The sequence below is a fragment of the Aquarana catesbeiana genome, linkage group LG03 (genome assembly GCF_042186555.1).
Source record: "Aquarana catesbeiana isolate 2022-GZ linkage group LG03, ASM4218655v1, whole genome shotgun sequence".
In the NCBI taxonomy this organism is placed as follows: Eukaryota; Metazoa; Chordata; class Amphibia; order Anura; family Ranidae; genus Aquarana; species Aquarana catesbeiana.
Window position 1 is genome coordinate 558,286,235 of NC_133326.1, and position 25,807 is coordinate 558,312,041.

Consider the following 25,807-nt stretch of genomic DNA (forward strand, 5'->3'; position numbering starts at 1 on the left):
CAAAGATTGGGAGACTAGGAAATAGTTGATACGACTATAATGTCCCGTACACACGGTCGGACTTTGTTCGGACATTCCGACAACAAAATCCTAGGATTTTTTCCGACGTATGTTGGCTCAAACTTGTCTTGCATACACACGGTCACACAAAGTTGTCGGAAAATCCAATCGTTCTAAACGCGGTGATGTAAAACACGTACGCCGGGACTATAAACGGGGCAGTGGCCAATAGCTTTCATCTCTTTGTTTATTCTGAGCATGCGTGGCACTTTGTCCGTCGGATTTGTGTACACACAATCGGAATTTCCGACAACGGATTTTGTTGTCGGAAAATTTTATATCCTCCTCTCAAACTTTGTGTGTCGGAAAATCCGATGGAAAATGTGTGATGGAGCCTACACACGGTCGGAATTTCTGACAACAAGGTCCTATCACACATTTTCCGTCAGAAAATCCGACCGTGTGTACGGGGCATTAGAGTTGTGGGCTACGGAGTAACAGCTGTAGTCTCAAATGGGTTTTGCACTCGCCAAACATCCACCAGTTGAGCGGAATGCAAAAGTGATTTGATGTGTGTGTGAGTGGAGTGGGAGATGGAGGACTTACCCGAGGAAGTGTCCATGGCCGGGGAAAGGGTCACGTTGAGGTCTCCACCTAAAATGAAATGGGGACCGCCAAAGGAGAATAATTTGTTCAGAACCATGAACAGGAAGCTCCCCTGGACTTGGTTTGGTCCATACACGTTAGCCACTGTGAAAATAGAGGCGTTCGATTTTTAATTTGAGAAAAAGAAAACGACCTTGGGGTTCAACAAGGGAGTCTAGAACCTCTGGTTGTAATGATTTATGGAAGTCTATAGACAACCCTTTTGATTTGGCCTGCAGGTTTGTGCTGTGATACCACTGGTGGTAGTAATGATTAAGGACTGGGACGGCTGTGCCCCTAAAGTGGGTCTCCTGCAGGATCAGTATCATATCTGGCTTCTCTTCTCGAGAGTATTGAAACTCCTACAGGTAAAGGATGATAAAGTTATATGGTCATGGGACAGCATGGTAACCTTGAGAGGAGAGGACACTAAATTTCCATATGGTAGCTAACACCGAGCTGTAATTGCACCAAGGCCTGCCCAATAGGGAGGAAAAGGAGGGAGGTAAAGGGGATTGTGAGGGGGGAGGAGAGAGCAGAAGAGGGAAAGATGAGGAGGGATGGGCGGGATCCATCTCCAGTACAGAAGAGAATAAAGGGTTTGAGTAGTAGGAGATGGGAACCACCATTGAAAAAAGAAAAAGAAAAAATATAACAGGCCACTAGGTGGCAGCAATAAACCATTGAGTAAATAACTTGACCGTTCTAAAATGTTGAACTTACTAGAAAAAGTACAGTGCATACACATGCACTATCGGTCCTAAGGGGGGGGGGGGGGGGGGAGTAGTGGTAAGCACACAGAGTGCCTCCCGTTCCCAAGGATCCACGGAGGTATAGCAAAAGAATGCTAAACTGAAAAATAATCATCATAGATTACATATAGCTTAATAGGAACTATAAGGCACATATGTAGATAATGGATAAAACAAGTAATCCTTCACACTGTTGTTGGGTATGCTCAGGGGAAGCTGGGGGATTCTGCGGGATTTAAGATGCGATTAGTGGCACGAGGGGGGATAACCTATACCGTCAGAATCAAATATACCGACTACAGTGTGGAGGAAGATCCCTGTACGTCCGGATATATATTCAAAAACAGAACTGGTAAAAATAGTGCAAAACAGGAGCAAAAGGCATAGAAAAAGGAAATTGAAAAAGGTAACATAGTTAGTGTAGGAGCCATTCAGGTAGTCCTGGGTGTGTGCCCTAGTGGGTCATAGATGGTGGGTGTATGCCCTGGCTGTAGCAAAGGGAGCGATCCCGGATCCGGTAAAGGTGCAAAAATAACAGGAGCCAGTGCAGAGTCAATCATCTGGGAGGCAGATCTGGGGCGCTTCTTCTTGCTGAACTTCTGCCACTGTGGGATGAATGGGAGACCTGGGGTGGTAGGGGTGAGGGGCCAGTCCGGTAAAGAGACCTGGGGAAGTTCCAGGGTACTCAGGAACTGTGGCAGGTCCCCCAAAGTGCTGAAGACGGCCGTCTTGCCTTCATGATGGACCCGCAGTTGGAATGGAAACCTCCATTGATATTTAATGTGTGTCTCCTGGAGAAGGGATATGAGTGGCTTGAGAGAGCATATCTTGGCCAGTGTTTGGCGCGAGAGATCTGGGAGCAGCATGAATGGGATGTCGTTCAGCCGGAGGGAGTCTTGCATGCTGGCGGGACGCATAATTTCCTCCTTAACCTTGTAGAAGTGGACCCTGCAAAGTGTATCACAGACAAAGGAATTCAATGTGGGCATTTTTAGGCTGCTGGCGTAGCTGATTAAAGATGGCGTCGACTGCCCCTGCTAGGTCTTTGTGTTCCACTGTTTCAGGGATGGCATGTATTCTGATATTGTTCCATCTGTTACGGTTCTCGATATCGTCTTGGTGGTACATGAGCTGCTGCAGTAAAACAGTGTGGAAGTTTAGGGTCTCCTCGTGGATCTGCAATGTGTTGCAAATGCCGTCAGTGGTGTTCTCTATGTATTCCATACAGCCCCCCAGGTCTTTTTTAAGTTCACTTATCTCCTGCCTGTGTGTCTTTTCTATGTGGGAGACATACTGTTCAAAGTCAGATTTTGTGGGCAGGGATCGCATGTAGGTGTGCAAGGATCGCATGTGTGATTCCATGTCCCAGCCATCACCGGAGTATAGTGAAGCCTGTGAGAGGCTGTGGGGGCTGTGTAAGGGGGGGTTCAAGGTCTGCAATGGAGGCTGAACGGCTCCTAGAGCGTACCTGCATGGCGTCTGCTGGCTCAGAGCGGGCTGGGGATGGAGGTGCCGGTGCCATCTTGGATTTCCCTTGGTTCATATAGACCGCAGATGCTCAGAAGATGTCCCAAGTCGCCCTGTGTCCGGTCACCGGCAGATTTGGACTGATCCTTGGGCTTCCCCTTGCCCCTTGGTGCGATTTGGAGAGAATGTGGGTGATGATAGAGGTGATAGAACCCCGTGGAAGCCGTCAGGACTGGGAGCTGCCGCCATGTGCTAGGCCACGCCCATTATTGCATTTTTTAATATATATATTTTTTCACTTTTTTTTTTTTTTTTTTTTTTTATTCTATATAATTTTTTTGCACAAAGTGGTGGACTGCACTCCAATTTTCAAAAGTATGAATGCGTTAATCGTAAAAATCCAAGCATTACATCAATAGACCTTGATACAACAGGACTATAGCAGCAAGGTTAACAGGTTTCAAGAATCAAACGCTTAATCATAATGATTAAGTGATTTGGTTTGTGAAACATGTTAACCTTGCTGCTATAGTCCTGTTGTATCATGGTCTATTGATGTAATGCGTGGATTTTTACGATTAACGCATTCATACTTCTGAAGATTGGAGTGCGGTCACCTCTTTTGCACATACTTTGACAGTCTTTCAGTTCCTGGACTGGACCAGCACCAGATCTTCAGTACAGCTATTGTATCATGTGGAGCGGTGTTGCTGCCTCTCTTTGTCATATTCTGATGTTTGCAGCTGTTTGATCTTTGAAGGTTTTATTTATGAATGCACTTATATATTATTGTTTTTTAACTATTAGAGCATGAGAACAGCACATCACTGTTAAATTAATCTTAGAAGAAAACCTGACTTAAGACTGGGGCTGTGGTTCACTTTCCAGCAGGATAACGACCCTAAACATTCAGTCTGAGCTACAATGGAATGCTTTAGATCAAAGCATATTCATGTCTTAGAATGGCCCAGTCAAAGTCCAGACCTAAATCCAATTGAGAATCTCTGGCAAGACTTGAAAATAGCTGTTCAGATGCTCTCCATCCAATCTGATGGAGCTTGAGCTATTCTGCAAAGAAGAATGGGAAAAAAATTCACTCTCTAGATGTGCAAAATAAGTAGAGACATACCCAAAAAGACTTGCAGCTGTAATTGCAGCGGAAAATGGTTCTACAAAGTATTGACTCGGGCTGAATACAAATGCATGCCACACTTTTCAGATGTTTAATTGTAAAAAAAATTGAATACCATTTATCATTTTCCTTCCACTTTGCAATTATGTGCCACTTTGTGTTGGTCTATCACATAAAATCCCAATAAAATACATTTACGTTTTTGGTTGTAATATGACAAAATGTGGAAAATTTCAAGGGGTATGAATACTTGTCAAGGCACTGTATGTCTGTAAAACGCATCAAACACCTACCGCCTAATTTCAAGCACAATTCACTGAACATGTGTATATTTTAGCAGTCGTTGGGTAAGGGTAATTTACCTTGATATTGCCTGTATATTTAATTATTTATTTTATATCTAATCCTTCTTTTATACATGTACAATAAAAAAAATAGTTTTTTTTATGATTTTAACTCATAAAAATGGTATATTAATTTTGAAAACCCAAAACATCTTGTATACATGCAGTGTTTATGAGTAGGGATGAGCCTGATGTTCGAGTCGTATGTAAGTTCGACTCGAACATCGGTTGTTCGCCGAACAGCGACCATTATGCGGTGTTCACGCCAAATTCGAACGCCGCGGCACATCGTTAAACTCTATGGGACATTAACGTGAAAAACCAAAAGTGCTCATTCTAAAGGCTTATATGCAATTTATTTACATAAACCGTGTTTGGGGACCCGGGTCCTGCCCCAGGAGACCTGTATCGATGCAAAAAAAAAAGTTTTAAAAATGGCTGTTTTTATCGGGAGCAGTGATTTTAATAATGCTTAAAGTGAAACAATAAAAATGAAATATTCCTTTAAATATCGTGCCTGAGGGGTGTCTATAGTATGCCTGTAAAGTGTTGCGGTTTTCTTGTGCTGTGTTTAGAACAGTACCACACCAAAATGACATTTCTAAAGGAAAAAAAGTCATTTAAAACTGATCGCCGCTGTAATGAATTGTCGGGTCTCAGCAATATAGCTAAAACTCATTGAGAAAAAGGGCATGGTCCCCCCCCCAGTTTATTACCGAGCCCTTTGGGTCTGGTATGAATATTAAGGGGAACCCCGAAGCAAAAAAAAAAAAAGTTTTGTGTGGGGTCCCCCCAAAATCCATACCAGGCCCTTCAGGTCTGGTATGAATATTAAGGGGAACCCTGCGCCAAATTAAAAAAAAAATGACGTACTGGTCCCCCCCAAAATCCATACCAGACCCTTATTCGAGCAGGCAACCTGGCAGGCCGCAGGAAAAGAGGGGGGGGACAAGAGAGCGCCCCCCTCCTGAACCGTACCAGGCCACATGCCCTCAACATGGGGAGGGTGCTTTGGAGTAGCCCCCCCAAAGCACCTGGTCTTCATGTTGATGGGGACAAGGGCCTCATCCCCACAACCCTTGCCCGGTGGTTGTGGGGGTCTGCGGGCGGGGGGCCCTGCCCTCAGCTATATAACGGCTGTCACCGAGAAGAAGCGCCACTCGGCGGGAGCCTCCTATGGAGGCGTAGTTGTTGCGGCTTTTTTTTTTTTCTTTTTTCGGCATGTCGGGCGGAGTGAGATGAATTTACATCGTGGGACATTTTTATTTTTTATCTTTTAATAAAGGACTTGTTCCAAAGTGTCTCCTGTCTTTTTTACTATTTTTGACACACTTTTTTTTTTTTTTTGTGAAATGGTAGGGGTACAATGTACCAGTTACCAATTCACATAGAGGGGGAGGCCGGGATCTGGGGGTCCCCTTGTTACACCGGGCAAGGGTTGTGGGGATGGTGCTTTGGGGGGCTACTCCAAAGCACCCTCCCCATGTTGAGGGCATGTGGCCTGGTACGGTTCGGGGGGGGGGCGAGCTTGTCCTCGCCTCTTTTCCTGCGCCCTGCCAGGTTGCGTGCTCAGATAAGGGTCTGGAATGGATTTTGGGGGGAACAATATGCGCTTTTTTTTTTGGCGCAGGGCTTCCCTTAATATCCATAGCAGATCTGAAGGGCCTGGTATGGGTTTTGGGGGGACCCCATTCAATTATTTTTTAAATTTTTGGTTCGGGGTTCCCCTTATTATTCATACCAGGCACAAAGGGCCCGGTAGTGGATGGGGGGGAACCCCGTGCCGTTTTTTCAATGAGTTTTATCTATATTGCCGAGACCCGACAATTCATTACAGCCGCGATCAGTTTTAAATTATTTTTTTCCTTTTACAAATGTAATTTTGCTGTAGTACTGTTCTAAACACGAGAAAACTGCGCCACTTTACATACTATAGACACTCTCCAGGCACGATATTTAAAGGAATGTTTCACTTTAAGCATTATTAAAATCACTGCTCCTGAAAAAAACGTCCGTTTTTTTTAAAACTTTTTTTTTTTACATTGATACATGTCCCCTGGGGCAGGACCCAGGTCCACAAACACTTTTGGGCATTAACTTGATTATAAGCCTTTAAAATGAGCACTTTTGATTTTTCATGTTCGTGTCCAATAGATTTTAACGGTGTTCGCATGTTTGTCCGAATTTTTTGCCTGTTCGCATGTTCGAATCGAACCGTGGGGTGTTCGGCTCATCCTTATTTATGAGTAATCAGTCTAAGTGGGATGTGGTTTCTGGACACGGGGACCATTACCACCGTTATTAACTACCTTTGTCTTTTCTAGTCTCATGCAGATTCAGAAGTGTGAGCTGGTGTTAATTCACACATACCCAGTTGGCGATGACAGTCTTGTGTCTGATCGGCCCAAGAAGGAGGTAGGTGGTTTTGGTTGTTTTTTGAGAATGTGGTTGTAAAGGCAAGTGTTCAAGAACCTGTGATAATACTGCATCAGTTCATTTTCAGTGAGCACGTATATTGGATTAATATTGCAAGGTATTCCTACTATGGACAGGATTTATTCAAATATTTACATAGCAGTAAATGAGCTTTGATACTGTGAAGTCCTTACTAAACTCTCTAGCTGTAGGTACTGTGGAGTAATTCCTCAAAGTTTACCGCAAAAGCAATTTCATCTTCTTTCACTAGCTCATTTGCTCCCCCCTTCCAGCAGCATCTCAGCAGCTCATCCTTCTTGCTCCCCACTCCTAGCAGTGCGTTAGCAGTGAATATTCCTCTTCTCGCCTTTCCCAGCAAGGACTTGACAGCTCAGCTCTCACTGCTCTGCCCTCCCAGCAGTGACTCTGCAGATCCGCTTCCCCTGCTCTGCTCTCTCCACAGTAATTTAGTAGCTTACCTCCCCATGCTGCACTCTCCCAGCTGTGACTCGACTTCCCAGCAGCAGCCCAGTTCCTCCCTCTACTAGTGAATCTACAGCTCTACTCTTGACTCCAGGCAGTGATTCAGCAGCTCCATTTCCCCCCTCCAAGATGTGATTTAGCAGCTCGGCATCCCCTTCCCTGCAGTGGACAGAGCAAGTCCAGCCACTTCCTGTTTGTACAGAGAAACCGTGTAGTAACACCATTTGCTTCTGTGCACGGACAAAAGCATCAACCAATATCATACATGTGCTTGTAACATTCCATTGCCATCAGGGCCATTGTTTGAAATCATGGGTCCTCGTACAGCCTACCTGATGGGGCCCCTTGACTCCGCCCTCCCGCTTAGAAAAAGTGATATTTCACTTTGATATTTCAAGTGATATTTATCTTTGTCCAAGCTGTTTATTAATTTGATTAGACTAGGATCTGAACACACTTGCGCTCATTCCTGCTAGGGAATGAGAGTGCTGAAGCTGACTTTAAGGATTCAATTTTCCTTAAGCCTTAAGGCACATCTATTATGCCTTTTAAGTCAGCTGAAGCATGCACTCCAATAATTATTTAAAATCTGTATGGGCTAATTCACACTAGCATTGCTGTGATCTGCATGTGGATTGCTCATCAGACAGCATTTGGCTGGTGGTGAACAGGCATTGTATCACCTCCTCACCACCTGTTTTAACCACTTAAAAATCTGACAGTATTTGAAGGCGATCATGCTCAGCAGGGAACATGGTGGGTGGTTACAGTGGGGATAATTGTTTCTGTACAAAAAGCATTGTGGTTGCAACATATGTACTTTCCCCACCACTACCTTTCCAGCATAAGGGCTCTTTCAAACAGTGCTGTTCCGCTCAGCAAGGGATCAGTGAGCTGATTCTCTGCTGAATTGGAGCTAAATGGGACAGATGTCAGTGTTCTGACGTCCAGGTCTGTTCGGTTGGTGTCTGCATACACCACACAGCAGACAGAGGAGGACTTGTGATGTCTCTATGGGTGGCCAAATAGAAATTTTGGACTTGTGACCACTTACATCAGGCTATGTGGAAGGAAGATTGACCGCATTCCCAGCTTCATAAAAAATTAGCTTTAATGTATAAAATCCACAAAGAAAAACATCACAAACCCACGGTATAGAGAGATAGCAGCATGGCATTGGGTTATGATTAAGCAAATTATTTCATGAAACTCAATAACCATCCTGCTATCTATCTCTCTGTATTGTGGGTTTGTGATGTTTTTCTTTGTGGCTTTTCTACATTAAAGCTAATTTTTTCTGAAGATGGGAGTGCGGTCAATCTTCCTTCCACATCTTCTGCTACACTCAGGTCATGGACTGGACCGTTGCCCTGTGACTCAGAAAGAGGGTTTTACCCGAAGCGATGTTGCTCTTTGATTATTCACTTACATCAAGCTACCTCTGATCTGTCATGTTTAGGTCTGGAGAAAGAGGTAGGCAGGTGTAAACAGATTCAAGTCCATTTACATCCATATTCCATGCTACATGGAGCTTTCAATCAGACCTGCATGAAAAACTGACAGGCGGACCTAATTGTAAAGCTTGAGTGAAAGGTTCTTTGAGGAGGAGTGGTTGCGGGTGGTTAAAAAGTTGGCTCACCTGCATGTTTTTACTGCCCCCCTTCCCTCTAAACGAGTAGCAAGTGTAAAGTAGCATCTCCATGCTTATGATTATCGTCATTGTGATGATCACACCACTTTAGACTTTTCCAAAGTGTCACATGACTATTGGGGCTGACTTTTTTGTGGCTGTACTGTTTTACAGTCTGTACACACTCAGCCCCAATAGCCATGTGACACTGTGGAAGAGCAATAGAGGATCTAAAATGTTGTGATCATCACAATGACGATAATCATAAACACAGTGGGGAGTCAGGGGGGCTGTACCTTCTTTCCATGGTAGTTAGTGTGATGGGTGCCGCCCTTTGCCTGAAGCTGTGCATCACTGCCGAATTAGGTTTCCTGCACCCTGTCAGCTGCCTGCCCGTCTCTCACATAATCTCTCTCCCTCAGTCAACGGCACTTACTGAGGGAGCAGTATGCAAATGAATCACTCCGCCAGGGATGGTACAAGCAGTGGGCAGCCATGGTCAGAACTAGAACATGTGCAGCGCATTATGTAGCACTGGCTTATCTGCCTACACCCCCGAAAATGGAAAATGGAAATAAAGTCCCTTCAGTGCTCTCATTTCCTGGCCCCCCTGTTGCCCTAATGGGGCCCAAGACAATGTAAGTACACCCTGGAAAGCATGGGGCTGGGCCTGGTACAACAGGGCCGGTTGTACTGCCTTATCAGCGGCCCTGATTGCCATATAAGGTACCATAAATGATTAAATTGAAAAAAAAAAAAGAAAGAAAAAATGATGAACTTCTAATCCCAAAAATTGATCACTTGTGCCATGAAACAAAGTCCACACATACAAAAAATAAAAAATAAAAACCCTAAAGGTGAAGAAAAAACAAAGTCCTTAAAGATGTGAAAAAAAGGTGCTGGTGCCAAACCGACCCTCTTAATACTATTCCACCTCGTGCTTATGTGATATCATCCGCACTCACCAGATTCCAATGACGCCTTTATTGTACAGCAAGAGGAGTCCATAGCGCTTTGTGGTCACTATGGGACCTATCTGGATATCTCTCCAACGTCCTCTGTCCTGGATGTTATCCCCTCATTGTCCTTTTCCTCTTTGTTAAATGGGCATGAGTGATTCATGAATTAAGAAAGGAGAGAAGTCCTCTCATAGTGAAAAAATGCTTATTTTTATTAAAACATAGGATTAAATTCGCTACAAAACCGCATATAGATGTAAAGCATTAGTCTGTATACTGAGCAAGCTGGATGTTGCCTGATCCCTGGCGTGCATTCCACCTAAAGACTACAGACTTGAAATGACGCATCGGAAGTTCCGTTTGACGCGTTTCATTATCAAAACGTGATGTCCTCAGAAGCAGCTCGTTTACAACCACTTTAATGTTAACTATTTGTCTTGTGGCTAATATCACTTGGACTGAAAATGAGGGAAAATGTGACATTTTGAGCTGTCACTGGAACAAGAATAGAAGCCAAATCTCCTAGTGGGGACACCTGTTCCGGTGACAACTGCCTGAAAGAACTTTCCTCTCTTTGGAGAGATTTCCTCTCATTTTCTGTTGTGTCTATGGGTAAGGAAGTGAAGGGAAATATCCCTAACCAGACATAGATGACAAAATAAATACAAATAAAGATACTTGGTTTGAAGTATTTCCTCATCTATACTTTAAAGCTGAACTCCACCCTTTAGTCTTGCACAGTTGTACAGTCTCCTCTCCTGTACTGAAAAAGCTTACTCTGTTCTCACTGCACACTGAGATTCTCACAGTGTGCTTTGGAATCTGCAAGTTCGATAGAGACTGCCCCATTTCCTGGAAGGAGAAATCTAGCATCATCTAGCTTTTTCCTCCCCATCTTGTCTGTTCTTGGCCCACCACTTTCATTAATTGTATTTCAGCTTTTTTAATCATAGAGGCTCAGCATCACTCATAGGAATTACTTAAAGGGGTCTAGGGGACAGTAAAGGCAATTTAACATACCCAATCCTACGCTCTCCCCCGGCAGACAGTTCTCCCCCATGCTCCAAAGGCGTGGTCTCATCATCCTCATGACCAATGCATCAGTCTTGATGATGTCAGAGGACCTTAGAACTGTGAAGCATTGGGTAGAAGAGGTTGCTGGAACTGATCTAGCAGCAAAGATGAGCCTGCAGAAGTGGAGGATCTGGTAAAAAAATCTGCTTATCCAAATTCCCTAGCCAGAAGGAAGCAGTTAACCCATGCATTGTGGGAGCAGACGCACTGCAAGAGAGAAGTTTCCTGGAGCGTTAAAGTGGAAGTCCATGCTAAAACTTTAATCCCTGCATCTATAGCCACCAACAGACTAACACTAACCTATCTAGCCCTATAAAGAAAAAGTCAGTATACATACCTTTTCTGCAGGTGATCTGACCCAATCTCCAGCGGCGGAAGATAGGTTAGTGTTAGACTGTTGGTGCTAAATATGCAGGGATTTTAGTTTTAGCATGGACTTCCGATTTGAGGTTTAGGCCACATTTGTTGGGAAATTTATTGGCACTAAAAGCCCAGCAAGTATAACCAATGTATCTCTTGACAAATGCTCCAGAAATGCCTGTGTACACAAGCTTAATTACAGATTCTTGTGCTCTTTTTCATTTTGTCACCAGCTGTCCTCCGTATTGACCAGCGAAGTTCACAGTGTTCGGGCTGGCAGGCACCTTGCTACAAAACTGAATCATTTAGTCCAGCTGCACTTCGACCTGGCTTCCACCACCATAACTAACATTCCCATGAAGGTAAGTCCTCTTAGTTATGCCCTGCCCTTGGCTACTTTTTTGTATTTTTTTTTACTTTCATTTTGTTTCCCTCTCCATATCATATCTTTCTGTTTTTCACTAGCCCACACTCAGTGTCTCTGATCAGGTTAGTACGTTTTGGAAAACACCCCCCCTCCCCTCCAAACGCAAGCGTTCCCAAGAACAGTGTCGCAGGCAACTTTCTGCTTACTTACAAAGAAGTGACCCCCCACCCCACCCCCTTACCCACCTCCTGTGTTATTAGAGCCACCCTGTGGTCGTGTAGCCATGTCTGCCCTCATGTGATTTCTGTGCTTTCACATCCGTGTTGGTTGGTTCCTTTCATGTCCACAAGCCATTTTGGGCTTCATGCATGGAAAGCGCCTAAACAAAGTACTGTAATTTGTTGCTTGTAGCAACCAATCAAATTCTCTGTTTGATGAATACAAGGTTGTAGGAAAAAACGAAAGGGAATATATGATTAGTTGACATGGGCAACAAGAAAAAAAATTCCTGCACACATTTTTGATGGTCAGGCCCTTTTCTTACCTGAATTTCAAAGACCTTTGAACTGTTGAAATAGCTAATACATTCCAGGTGCATCAAAACAAAATGTGTGCAAAGTCTTTTTACGTTTGTTTTTCTTCAGAAAGCAGCCACAGCCTATGTAGAAAAGACTTGTCCCTTGCCCACATGCTGCAGAGAAGGACTCTCTCTCTGAGTGGAAGCAGTGATCTCTCTGTAGAGGTCTCAACATGTCCTCTGCTGGGTCAGAACTGGAGCTCTCCAATCATCAAGTACCATGAACTTTGCTGACTGAAAACCTCTATGCCTGACTCAGTAGGACTTATATCAGACCTATGCAGTGGTACTACTGATTCCACAGAGGTGCCAAGGGTCCTTCTCTGCATCTGCTCATGAGGGAAAGCTTTTCTATGTAGCCTCTCTTGCTTTAGAAAGAAAATAAACAGACACAGAACACCTTTTTGTTCTGATGCACCAGGAATGTTCAACACTCCCCCTGCTTAGTCTGACCTATAGCTTTGCCATCGGCAAAGCTCATGCTCCCTGCTGATGGGAGAACCCCAGCTCTGACACCGCAAGGGCATGTCTTGCCTCTGCAGAGAGACCACACAGAGCAAGGGTCCTTTTCTGCAGTATCCTGGCAGATACAGGATTCTCTACTTGACCTACTTCGCACACCTTTTGTTTAATGCTCCCTGGAATGTACAGTGGGTATAGAAAAGAATCGCCCCCTTTAAAATAATCACATTTTGTTGCTTTGCAGCCTGAAATTAAGACAGACACAGTTTTTGCTTTATCCAGCTGTATTTACTCAGTGCGACTTACAACATCCAAGTGAACAATATAACACCAACATCATGTTAGAATTTTTTTTTTAACAAATTCAAAAACAGAATCACTGAGTTGGAAAAAAGGATCACCCCTGTCAGTATTTTGTTGGACCACCTTGCTTTAATTACAGCCTTTAGTCTGTTGGGATATGCCTCTACTAACTTTTTACATCTAGACTTTGCAATGTTTGCCCACTCTTCTCAGTAGAACTGCTCAAGTTCTGTCAAATTTGATGCTGACTGTTTGTGGACTGAAGTAATTCCACAGATTTTCAATGAGGTTTTAGTCTGGACTCTGACTAAGCCATGCAAGGACATTCACCTTTTTCTCCTTCAACCACTGTGTGGCCATTTTTGCTGTGTGCTTTAGGTCCATGTCATGTTGGAAGGTAAACCTTCTTCCCACTGACAACTTTCCAGCAGAGAGCAGCAGATTTTTCTCAAGAAATTGATGGTATTTTGCCCCATCCATTTTCCTTTTATCCTGACAAGTGCTTCCTTCCCTGCTGCAGAAAAACACCCCCATAACAGGATATTACCACCTCCATGCTTTACTGTAGGAGTTGTGTTATTTGGCTGGTGAGCTGTATTGGTTTTCCGCCAGGCATATCATTTGGTATTGAGGACAAATAATAAAATTTTAGTCTCATCTGACCATAACACCTTTTTTTATGTGGCCTTAGAATCTTCAAAGTGGTTTTGGCAAAGCTTGTGGTAGTGACTGCATGTGGCCTTACTTGAGGAGTGGCTTTTTTCTTGCAACCCTCCATTACAAGCCACATTTGCAGAGAATTTGTGATATTGTTGTCGCATGCACACAATGACCGCTATTTGTCATAAATTCCTGCAACTGCTTTAGAGTTGCTGTAGTCCTCTTGGTAGCCTCTCTGACCAGTTTCCTCTTGGCTCTTTCATCCAGTTTGGTGCGATGTCCTGATCCAGGGAGGGTCTGTGTTGGACCTAATACTTTCCACGTCCCAATAATAGAATACACGGTGCTTCTAGGCATTGATAAAGCCTTTGCCATTTTTTTGTATCCATCTCCTGACTTGTGCCTGTCCACCCATAGTTGATTGTTTACTTCAGTTGCACTACCAGGGACTGAAATGCTGCAATAAAGCTCTTTCCATGATAAGCTAATCAAAATGACCACAGCTGATCACAGTTGAAAGTTTGCATTTACAAGTTATTTTTTGGAAGGGGGGGGGGTGATCCTTTTTCCAACTCAGTGATTCTGTTTTTGAATCTTTCACTTGGATGTTATAAGTTGCACTGAGTAAATACAGCTGGATAAAACAAAAATTGCGTCTGCCTTCATTTCAGGCTGCAAAGCAACAAAATGTGATTATTTTAAATGGGGGGTGATTCTTTTCCATATACGTTGTATTTAGCTGATTTTGAACTGAACACTCAGTTAAGCTTTAAAGGTAACTTTGGAAGCCCGATGCATCTTATTGGCAGCAGGGCATATTTAATAATGAGACAAGTGTGTCATAATTTGTATGAAGGCATTACTTCAGGAATGTTAAATGGCACCATACTGTATGCTTTACAGAAACAACCGGGAATCTTTGGCATTGACAAAATTTATGATCTAATATAGGATGATGCTCTGGATCTAAGCTGCAATCCCGCTGAAGTGGCTCAGCATATACAGTAAATGATTCCCCACCTTTGTTAGACTGTTCAGGGCTGATGATTGTTTGCTGGATGTTGCTCTGTGGAATGCAGAAGCGTGGGGGTATAGGAGAATGGGGCATGTCTATTTTGCACACTTAGAAATTAAATATCAGAGGGAGCTCTGATTGACACTGCTGTTTAATCAGTCCAGTGAAATATGCATTCTAACAAATTTAAAACTGAACTCCAGGCATATATAAGACCACAACTTAATGCAGCTTTGTATTCATTAATACATCATTAAATGTATATATTTGTCTAATGCAGACAGTGTAAGTACTTGATCAGCCTCCAGCAGTCTCTGTACAGCAGATCCTAGACTGGGGAAAGGAGAAGGAGCACAAAGAGCCAATCAGCGCAGTGCTATGCGCTAGCAAGGAACATGCGTATGTGGAAGAAAGTGGCTGCACACCGTCATATCGAAAGTCCTTTTTATTGCACAATCCCAATAGAATATATGACATACATCACAGGAGTAATAGCCAGTACAGAGATTGACGTGGATATGTGGAGTGAGAGAGATGAGCTCATCAGTTTGCTGCTTTTTTTTTTTTTTTTTTTTTTGTCATTATCCAACCACAGGCTAGGGGAGGGATAAGACCTACAAGAGTAGCACAACTGCAGTGGAAAACAACATTATTGGTCTCCTGCTCTGCCAGACAGGATTGTGCTATGTAGCAGAGTTAGCAGAACTGGATAGACATAAATACAAATCCTTTGGCAGGTTAAACAGCTCAGTTCTTCCTGGTATTCAGCTAATTTTAGATATTATTTTGCCCTTTGCTCTTCCAGCCACCGGTGACACTAAAGCAGGTCAGACAGACCAACATTTTCCAGCTTCACCTATCAGACTTTGATGTAATAATCAATAAGTTTGGCTCAGGGTGATTTTAGACGTACTTGAAATCCATCCAGCTCCTCTACTTCATAGGCTGTAAAGTTTTTCTTAACCAGGTTGCTGTAGAAAGCATGTTGTTTATAGAGATCAATAGCTACATCTAAATGTGTCAACAGAAATATAAAAGTCTTCCCAGAGTGCCCCTATCAAAGTGCTCAGTCCCATGTTTAAGTAAAAAGATGTGTCAGGTGGATAAGAGATGGTTCTTTATCTATCCCATAGTGCTCTTTGCATTTATATATACAGTATCTCACAAAAGTGAGTACACCCCTCACATTTTTGTAAATATTTTATTATATCTTTTCATGTGACAACACTGAAGAAATGACACTTTGCTAAGTAGTGAGTGTACAGCTTGCATAACAGTGTAAATTTGCTGTCCCCTTAAAATAACTCAACACACAGCCATGTCGAAACCGCTGGCAACAAAATTCAGTACACCCCTAAGTGAAGATGTTCGAATTGAGCCCAAAGTGTCAATATTTTGTGTGGCCACCATTATTTTCCAGCACTGCCTTAACCCTCTTGGGCATGGAGTTCACCAGAGCTTCACAGGTTGCCACTGGAGTCCTCTTCCACTCCTCCATGACGACATCACGGAGCTGGTGGACGTTGGAGACCTTGCGCTTCTCCACCTTCCGTTTGAGGATGCCCCACAGATGCTCAATAGGGTTTAGGTCTGTAGACATGCTTGGCTTGTCCATCACCTTTACCCTCAGCTTCTTTAACAAAGCAGTGGTCATCTTGGAGGTGTGTTTGGGGTCATTATCAAGTTGAAATACTGCCCCTGTGGCCCAATACCTGAAGGGAGGGGGATCATGCTCTGCTTCAGTATGTCACAGTACATGTATATGTATATATCACAGTACATTCATAGTTCCCTCAATGAACTGTAGCTCCCCAGTACCAGTGTCTTGCCGAGAAAGTTCCCCCGGTGGATAAGGACCCCCCTGTACTGCGCAGGCGCAGCGCTTGCGTAGTACGAACGACTAGGAGCCGCCGAAAATAGCCAAAGCTGAAAAACTTCAATCAGCTGTACACGGCACCTGCGCCCTAGGTCCAGGTTCAAGCCCCACTATCCAAGTGGACCCAGAGGGAGAAAAAAAAAGTGCCGAGCGAAGCGAGGCCGTGCCCGAAGCGTGGCGAGCGAAGCGAGCCCGCGAGGGGCCCTCTTACAGGCGCCGTGTACAGCTGATTTCTATTCGGCTTCGGCTATTTCCGCCGACTCCTACTGCGCAAGCGCTGTGCCTGCGCAGTAGAGGGGGGTCCTTATCTGCCGAGGGGAACTTTCTCGGCAGAACACCGACAGTACTCATGCAGCCAATCATGTGGAAAGTGTGGCGTGCATTTGTATTCAGCCCCCCTGAGTCAATACTTTGTAGAACCACCTTTCGCTGCAATTACGTCTTTTTGGGTAGTTCTCTTCCAGCTTTGCACATCCAGAGAGTGACATTTTTTGCCCGTTCTTCTTTGCAAAATAGCTCAAGCTCTGTCAGATTGGATGGAGAGCGTCTGTGAACAGTAATTTTCAAGTCTTGCCACAGATTTTCAATTGGATTTAGGTCTGGACTTTCTAACTCCTGAATATGCTTTGATCTAAACCATTCCATTGTAGCTCTGGCTGTATGTTTAGGTTTGTTGTCCTGCTGGAAGGTGAACCTTCGTCCCAGTCTCAAGTCTTTTGCAGACTCTTAACAGGTTTTCTTCTAAGATTGCCCTATATTTGGCTCCATCCATTTTCCCATCAACTCTGACTAGCTTCCCTGTCCCTGCTGAAGAAAAGCATCCCTACAACATGATGTTGCCACCACTATGTTTCACGGTGGGGATGGTGTGTTCAGGGTGATGTGCAGTGTTAGTTTTCCACCACACATAGCTTTTGTTTTTAGGCCAAAAAGTAAAATTTTGGTCTTATCTGACTAGCGCACCTTCTTCCACATGTTTGCTGTCTACCCCACATGGCTTCTTGCAAGCTGCAAACGGGACGCCTTAGGCTTTCTTTCAACAATGGCTTTTATAAAGGCCAGAATTGTGGAGTGCACGACTAATGGTTGTCCTGTTGACAGATTCTTCCACCTGAGCTGTGAATCTCTGCAGTTACTCCAGAGTTACCATGGGCCTCTTGGCTGCTTTTCTGATTAATGCTCTCCTTGCCCGACCTGTCAGTTTAGGTGGACGGCCATGTCTTGGTAGGTTTGCAGTTGTGCTATACTCTTTCTATTTTCGGTTGATGGGTTGAACAGTGCTACGTGAGATGTTTGGGACATTTTTTTTATAACCTAACCCTGCTTTAAAATTCTCCACAACTTTATCCCTGACCTGTCTGGTGTGTTCCTTGGCCTTCATTATGCTGTTTGTTCACTAAGCTTCTCTAACAAACCTCTGAGGGCTTCACAGAAGCTGTATTTATACTGAGATTAAATTACACACAGGCGGACTCTATTTACTAATTAGGTGACTTCTGAAGGCAATTGGTCCCTAAGTTATGTTTAATTAAATGGAATGACCCTGGGAAAAAGTATTGAACACATGAGGTGCAAAAAGGCATGCAAAGCCAAGACACCAGCTGAAATCTATCAGTAATAAGAAAGCAATCCTGCCCCTTGTCAGTGCAAATTAATATCAGCTGGTTCAGTCTCAACTGATGGCCTATAAAAAGGAGTCTCATTACCAAGGTGTCGCACAAACATCTCATGATGGGTAAAAGCAAAGAGCTCTCTCAAGACCTTTGCAACCTTATTGTTTTAAAACGTACTGATGGCATTGGTTACAGAATGATTTCTAAACTTCTGAATGTTCCAATGAGCACTGTTGGGGTCATAATCTGGAAGTGGAAAGAACATAATTTCACCATAAACCGGACACAACCAGGTGCTTTTTGCAAGATTTCTGACCGAAGAGTGAAAAGAATTATCAGAAGAGTTGTCCAAGAGCCAAAGACCACTTGTGGAGAGTTTCAGAAAGACCTGGAATTTAGCAGGTACAATTGTTTCAAAGAAAACAATAAGTATTGCACTCAACTGCCATGGCCTGTATGCACGCTCACCATGCAAGACTCCATTGCTGAAGAAAAAGCATATTGAAGCTCGTTTAAAAATTGCTGCTCAACATTTAGACAGGCCTGTGAAATACTGGGAGAGTATAGTCTGGTCAGATGAGACCAAAATTGAACTTTTTGGATGCCATAATACACACAATATTTGAAGGTCAAATGGCACTGCACATCACCCCCAAAACACCATACCAACAGTGGAGTTTGGAGGTGGGAACGTCATGCTGTGGAACTGTTTTTCAGCATACGGTACTGGCAAACTTTGTTTCGTTGAGGCTGGGTTCACACTGCAGACAGATGCAGCTGACAGCAGGGGTCCGGTGCATCCCTGTTCTCCGTTTCAGGGATGAATTGGGCCCAAATTTTTGCCTATATTAGGACCTGAAACCGAGCCAAAGACGCACAGGACCTCTGTGTAATTCGCTTCGCAGCCATTCCAGAGATGTGTGAACCGGCTCCATTGAGAGTCGGTCTCAATCTCCTGTCATGAAAATTGGATGCAGGGAAATCCACATCCAACTCGTACTAGTGTGAACCCAGCCTGAAGGAAGGATGAATGGAAAAATGTACCAAGACTTTCTTGACAAAAATCTGCTGTCATCTACCAGGATGATGAAGATGAAACGAGGGAAACGATCCCAAACACAAAGCCAAGGAAACTCTCAGTTGGTTTCAAAGAAAGAAAATAAAGCTGCTAGAATGGCCCAGCCAATCACCTGGCTTGAATCCAATAGAAAATCTATGGAAATAGTTGAAGAATGGGCCAAAATCACATGTGACTAGCAATGCATGCGACTAGTGTCTCCATACAAGAGGCGTCTTGAAGCTGTCATTACCAACAAAGAATTTTGTAGGAAGTATTAAATAAATTGCAGTTAGCGTGTTCAATACTTTTTCTCTGTGTCATACCATTTTATTACACATAACACAACACAAATTGTTAGCTTAAACCGGACAGCCAGCCAGGACAGGAATTGACTGTGCGACACTGCATGTCACTTATATACAGGGCTCGACAAATTCCAGGCGCCAAGTCGCCATGGCGACTAGAAATTGCATCCTGGTGTCTGGGCATTTGTCAGCCAGGTTTACTTGTTGGATGGAAGCATTTGGGTGGCTGCACTGCGGCCCAAATGCTCCCACACATCCAGCGCACACACCCCCGCCATGTACCCCGGGCTCTGCTTGCCCATCCGTGGGCCCAGGACCGGCATAGTAGGTGCCGCTGGGTAAAGGGGAGCGAGGAGAGCAGACACCCGCTCGCTCTCCTCCCCTTCTTGTTGCTGACCCAGAAGTGACGTGTATGGCATCACCTCCGGGTCCCTGTTGACAGTTTCCCCATCCATCAAGGACAGGAGAGAATGTAATGCAGTGCGATATGTGTACAGTGTGACTTTTTCTCAGCTATGTGATGAAAAAGAAAAGTTAATGAAAAAGAAAAAGTTAATTTATAAAAAATTAAAGTTACACTGAAGCACATAAAATCACCCCCCCCCCCTCCCAAATTGAGGCCACCCCCACATATACGCACATAGAACATAAACGAACATGTCGGGGCACCTACTCTAAATGACGATTACAGTACTTATGTTACATATCGTCACGCATGCCAGAATGAGAGCAATATTTCTAGACCACCTTCGTAACACTAAACTGATGACCTATAGGGGGGTTTTAAAGCGTCTCCGATGGAAAATATAGGGCACTGAAGTATATCATCATTTCTTGGGCGCATGCAAATTTAAGGTTTGATATGTTGGGTATCTATTTACTCGGTGCAACCTCTGCTTTTATATTTTACTAAATAATTTAGGTAATTCATTGCATTTTTGTGCCCCCTAAAATTTACCTTAATGTGTTTTTTACTGGAATGTTGTGTTTCCTAGACTTTTGCGACAGTATTGTGTGACATAAAAAAATTGGAACTACCACTATGTTATTCTCTAGGGCAGGGTTCGACAAATCCCAGGTTGCCATGGCGACTAAAAATTGCATCCTGGCGCCTGGGCTTTTGTAAACCCACATAAGAGAAGAGATTTTGTCTTTAAAAATAAAGCTTTGTTAGTTTAAAAAAAAAAAACTGGCTCTCAAAGTGGTTGTATACCCTCATTTGTAATTTTTACCTACAGGTAAGCCTATAATAAGGCTGTATGGTTTAGGAGATATTCACTTTGTATGCAGCCGCTGACGTCAGCGGCGTATGTGCTCTGAATGCCCGGCTGACCTTGCCGGGAAGAATATCCCTGCGCATATGCAAAGTGACGTCATCGCGGCTCCGGTCACTCAGCGCACCCGGAAGAAATGCCGAGGGCAAATTGTCAGCTCCCTCAGCGTGGACCGGGCTGCAATAAGGGGGCTTCGATCTAAGGTAAGTATTTCATAATGAGCTAGTATGCAGTACATACTAGCTCATTATGACTTTGCCTTACAGGGTTTTTTTTTTTTTTTTTTTTTAGATGTGCGGGTATACAACTGCTTTAACTTTTTTAGCTGTCTCCTCGATTCAAAGCAAATTTGTCAAGCCCTGCCTATATAGAAGTTCTTTTGGAGCCAGCGAGAATATTTCTTCATGAAGCTGTACTGCAGAGAAGGCGGTGCAGTGGAGTCACTACTTCCTGTGCTAGCCCAGCTTAGTAATACATGACAGGAGTTCTGCTTAAGGCCAGGTTCACATATGTGCCACAGGTTCTTGCCTGGAGTCCGGTGCGTCCCTGTTCACTGGTTCAGGTGCGAATCAGATCCAAATTTTTGCCTGAATTGCACCTGAATCGGACCCAAAGATGCAAAGGACCTTTTTGAATGTGGTCCATGACCACCCTGGACCTGTGTGAGCCGGCTCCATTGAGAGCCGGTCACACTCACCTGTCTTGCGAATTGGATGTGGAGAAACTCCCATCCAATTTGCATATGTGTGATCCCAGGCTAAAGGATTTCCAAACAAAATCATTAAATCATAACATAAGGCAATATAGAATCATAAAAAGAAAAAAGGTGCAAGAAATCAGTTGGGCTTAATTAGAAGCCCAAAAGGTCTTAGTAGAGTTTGCCTTTATTTTCAGGTTGTTTCTTGTTTGCAGCACTGTGTCTTTCTTTCCAGCTAGATTCCTGCTCTAAAGAACTGTCATTATTTCCTCAGTCAGAACCCTGCTTTAATATTCTAACAATCATTTTTCTGGGTAGATTGGAATCTGAAGGGAAGTAACAACAGTATTGAGAGTTATTTCAGACCTGGGGGTAATGTATAGAAGCGGGTCCTTTGCCCATAACAGCCAATCAGGGCACGTCTCTTATTTTCTTGAAAAAAGATCCTGGTGCTGCAGGGAACTGCTCTGATTTTGCTCCAAGTTTTGCCCATGATGGGGCAGCTGTGCACTACAGCAGAAATGTCTAAATGCCTATAGCAATCGGTCAGCTTCCAGAAGCTGTTACTGCAGTCCATGTTTGAAAAAGAACAGGGCTCTGGTCATAATTGGCAACAATAAATGTTTCCCTTAGCACACTTTTTGCCTCTATGCGTCTGAAGGAAGAATTACCTGTGACAATATGTTGCACTTATCACCCAACCATAGTCTTCCTTTCCTTCTCCCAGATAAACAAAGCGTTTGCTTCTGTATAGACAACACAAATCATTTCTCCTGATTGATGCAGCCTAGTATGGCTTTTTTAACACTACAGCCTGTGTGAACTAGCAATCCTGTTACTGGCGGCAACTCACCAGCAATGAGATCACTGGTAGGGCAAAGAACCACTCGCCTACTTCTTCCGCATTTCTCACCGTGTAGGTGAGTTTCTGTGTAGTGAACCAGTTGTTGCCAGCGACAGGACCACTAGGCTAACATGAGCTTATCTCTTCAACAGGGAATATCAACAGACAGGTTTGTTTCTTTACTTGACAAGTTAGTGTCTGTATTGCTGTAGACAGTCAGCCAGATTCCTTTCTTCCTTTTTTTTTCCCACCAGGTAAAAAATAAAATGTAGTATTTGATTGCTACTGGAAAAACACACTTCTATAGAGCTCCAATAGGAAACCCAGCTCCTAGAACTCCCAGCATGCTCTGCTTCAATGGGGTGAGCAGAACAGGCTCGTAGCTTCTAGATCAGTGGTTCTCAACTCCTGTCCTCAGGGCCCACTAATAGGCCAGGTTTGCAAGATAACTGAAATACATCACAGATGATATCATTTGCTGCTCAGTGATTGCAGTATTGTAGTCTGCATCTCCCCAAGGTAATACTTAAAATCTGGCCTGTTAGTGGGTCCTGAGGACAGGGGTTGAGAACCACTGTTCTAGATGGTCATAGAGCTGCACATCAGAGCGGGCCCCACCTCGAGAGTGTCTCCATCCTTTCTGAAAATTTCCTTTTCCAATGTCTTCACTTTCATTTCCTGCTGTCCAGTTTTTAGTGCTTAGACCATATTTTCATATATCTAACACTTGTTTTGAATATTTAAAGGCATTCATTTGCATTTCAGGACTTCAAACATTTCTTGGAAATTCCTGCTAACATTCCCACTAAACAAAAGCCCACATTTTGTGTATCTAATGGCAATTTCAAATTGAAAAAAAAATAGCCTCTGGAGAGCAAAGATAGCCATTGTGAGTGAAACTTCACTGTACACTCATCAGACATTGGTGTGGAGCCCTCTTAGGCAAGCTATTTACGAACCGTTAATATACAGGCTGAATGTACCAAATTGATCGATCGATCAACTTTGGTTCAACCAGACTGCTGGATTCTCTTGCCATTATCGCTAGCTGCTGGCTGCTAGCGATAATCACTGTCTTCTCCCCCTTGCCGGGAGAAGACATTTGCTAATTCCCCTGTTAGCACTGTCTGGTGTTGACGGGGGAATCATGGAAATATCTTTCCTGCAACCCGTGGGCAGGAAAGAAATTTGCACCGTGCATGGTCGACCTTAAGTGGTTGTAAACTCTCCCCGATAACTTTGTCCCATGTAAATCCGCATAAAAAAACCCTAATGAACACTGCTTGTAGATATCTCCTTACTTGCTTAGTATTGTTGTAATCCTTTTTGTTCTTTAGAATGACTTCACTGAGCATGCCCAGATCTCCCCTGATTTACAGCACACTCTGTGTACTTGTCTGTCTATTTATCAGATCTTCCTACGGCACAACGCTGAAATCCCACGAGACTGCACCCCATGTGACCATGTGACATCACATGGAGTGTAAACTTGGGCATCGGACAGCATTACTGCAGCCTTATCAGCTGAAGCTGGTAAGACTGACACAGGCAAACACTAGATAATCGGAACAAGTAAATACTATGAAATAAAACAAGTCAGCCATGAGCAGTGAAGCGGGGTTGCCATAGAAACGTTAGATTTAGAAGGAGGCTTGGTTAACAGTACAGGAAGTGCTCAATGTAAGGGCGGAAATACACTCTACTGTGGACTCAGAAAACAATACTTAAGATGGCGCTGCCTTACCCCTGGAAACAAGTTTTTTTTTTTTTTTTAAAGTTTCTTTAAACAGTAAGTAATATGCGATTTGGGCTGGATTACAGTGGCTATAGTTTGATAATTACTTATTATAATGGACTAAATGAAAAGCAGCATCAGAGTGGGAGAGTTTACTTCCTCTTTAGGAAGCATATGGTGGCAGCTGGCATTTTGTAATCTTTAAACACACATGGAACTGCTTCTGTTTGGCTGTAATACTAGCATTGCTCTCCATAGCCAGTACTTGTTTGTTTTCGATTGCTACATCTGTCGATTTAACCTAAGCTTAAAGTGCTTCTAAAGGCAGAAGGGTTTTTTTCCTCTACGTATTTTATGCATTAAGGTAAAAAGCCTTCTCTAAGCAGCCCCCCAACCCACCTATATACTTAGCCCAATCTCAATCCAGTAATGTGCACAAGAGCAGCGTCTCTCTCTCTCTCTCGCGCTCTCTCTCTCATGGGACAGAGAGGCAGGACCCATTGGCTCTTGCTGCCGTCAATCACAGCCAGTAATGAGAAGGGGTGGGGCAGGGCCGAGTCGCGCTCTGTCTTTCAGTGGACAAACAGAGCCTGCCCAAAAGGGAACACACTATTGCCTCCATATCAAGCAGCTTGCTATAGGGGCACTTGGCAGGGGGGAGGGGTCAGGAGCGCAAGCAGTGGCCCCGAGAAGGGGAGGATTGGGGCTGCTCTGTACAAAACCATTGCACAGAGAAGGTAAATATGACATGTTTGTTATTTTTTTTTAAATAAACACTGTGCCTTTACAATCACTTATTTTCATTTTACTGCAAATGTACAGTATGTCCAGTATGGCAAATTAGACCAAAAAAACCATCAGAACCAAATATGGGACTCTTCACTTTTAAACTTTAAGTGTTGGGTCCCCTCCCTCCAGAGCTCCACGTGGTGGGTCTCTTTCCTCCTGAGCTCCACGGGCCTGGGTCCCCTCCCTCCAGAGCTCCACGTGGTGGGTCTCTTTCCTCCTGAGCTCCACGGGCCTGGGTCTCCTCCCTCCCGAGCTCCACGGGCCTGGGTCTCCTCCCTCCCGAGCTCCACGGGCCTGGGTCTCCTCCCTCCCGAGCTCCAGGGGCCTGGGTCTCCTCCCTCCCGAGCTCCACGGGCCTGGGTCTCCTCCCTCCCGAGCTCCACGGGCCTGGGTCTCCTCCCTCCCGAGCTCCACGGGCCTGGGTCTCCTCCCTCCCGAGCTCCACGGGCCTGGGTCTCCTCCCTCCCGAGCTCCACGGGCCTGGGTCTCCTCCCTCCCGAGCGCCACGGGCCTGGGTCTCCTCCCTCCCGAGCGCCACGGGCCTGGGTCTCCTCCCTCCCGAGCTCCACGGGCCTGGGTCTCCTCCCTCCCGAGCTCCACGGGCCTGGGTCTCCTCCCTCCCGAGCTCCACGGGCCTGGGTCTCCTCCCTCCCGAGCTCCACGGGCCTGGGTCTCCTCCCTCCCGAGCGCCACGGGCCTGGGTCTCCTCCCTCCCGAGCGCCACGGGCCTGGGTCTCCTCCCTCCCGAGCGCCACGGGCCTGGGTCTCCTCCCTCCCGAGCGCCACGGGCCTGGGTCTCCTCCCTCCCGAGCGCCACGGGCCTGGGTCTCCTCCCTCCCGAGCGCCACGGGCCTGGGTCTCCTCCCTCCCGAGCGCCACGGGCCTGGGTCTCCTCCCTCCCGAGCGCCACGGGCCTGGGTCTCCTCCCTCCCGAGCGCCACGGGCCTGGGTCTCCTCCCTCCCGAGCGC

The 25,807-nt window shown here is 44.7% G+C and overlaps 1 protein-coding gene across 2 annotated transcripts in view; it reads left to right on the plus strand.

The window, feature by feature from the left end:
- INTS13 (integrator complex subunit 13) overlaps positions 1-25,807 on the plus strand; it is a 70,842-nt gene that overhangs the window by 24,706 nt on the left and 20,329 nt on the right. The window contains exons 6-8 of one of the 2 annotated variants that reach the window (XM_073621748.1): positions 6,665-6,755; positions 11,495-11,623; positions 11,727-11,750. In XM_073621748.1, the coding sequence (XP_073477849.1) occupies positions 6,665-6,755; positions 11,495-11,623; positions 11,727-11,750 (244 nt within the window). The remainder of the gene's footprint in view (positions 1-6,664; positions 6,756-11,494; positions 11,624-11,726; positions 11,751-25,807) is intronic. The other variant, XM_073621749.1, reaches the window with a different exon arrangement.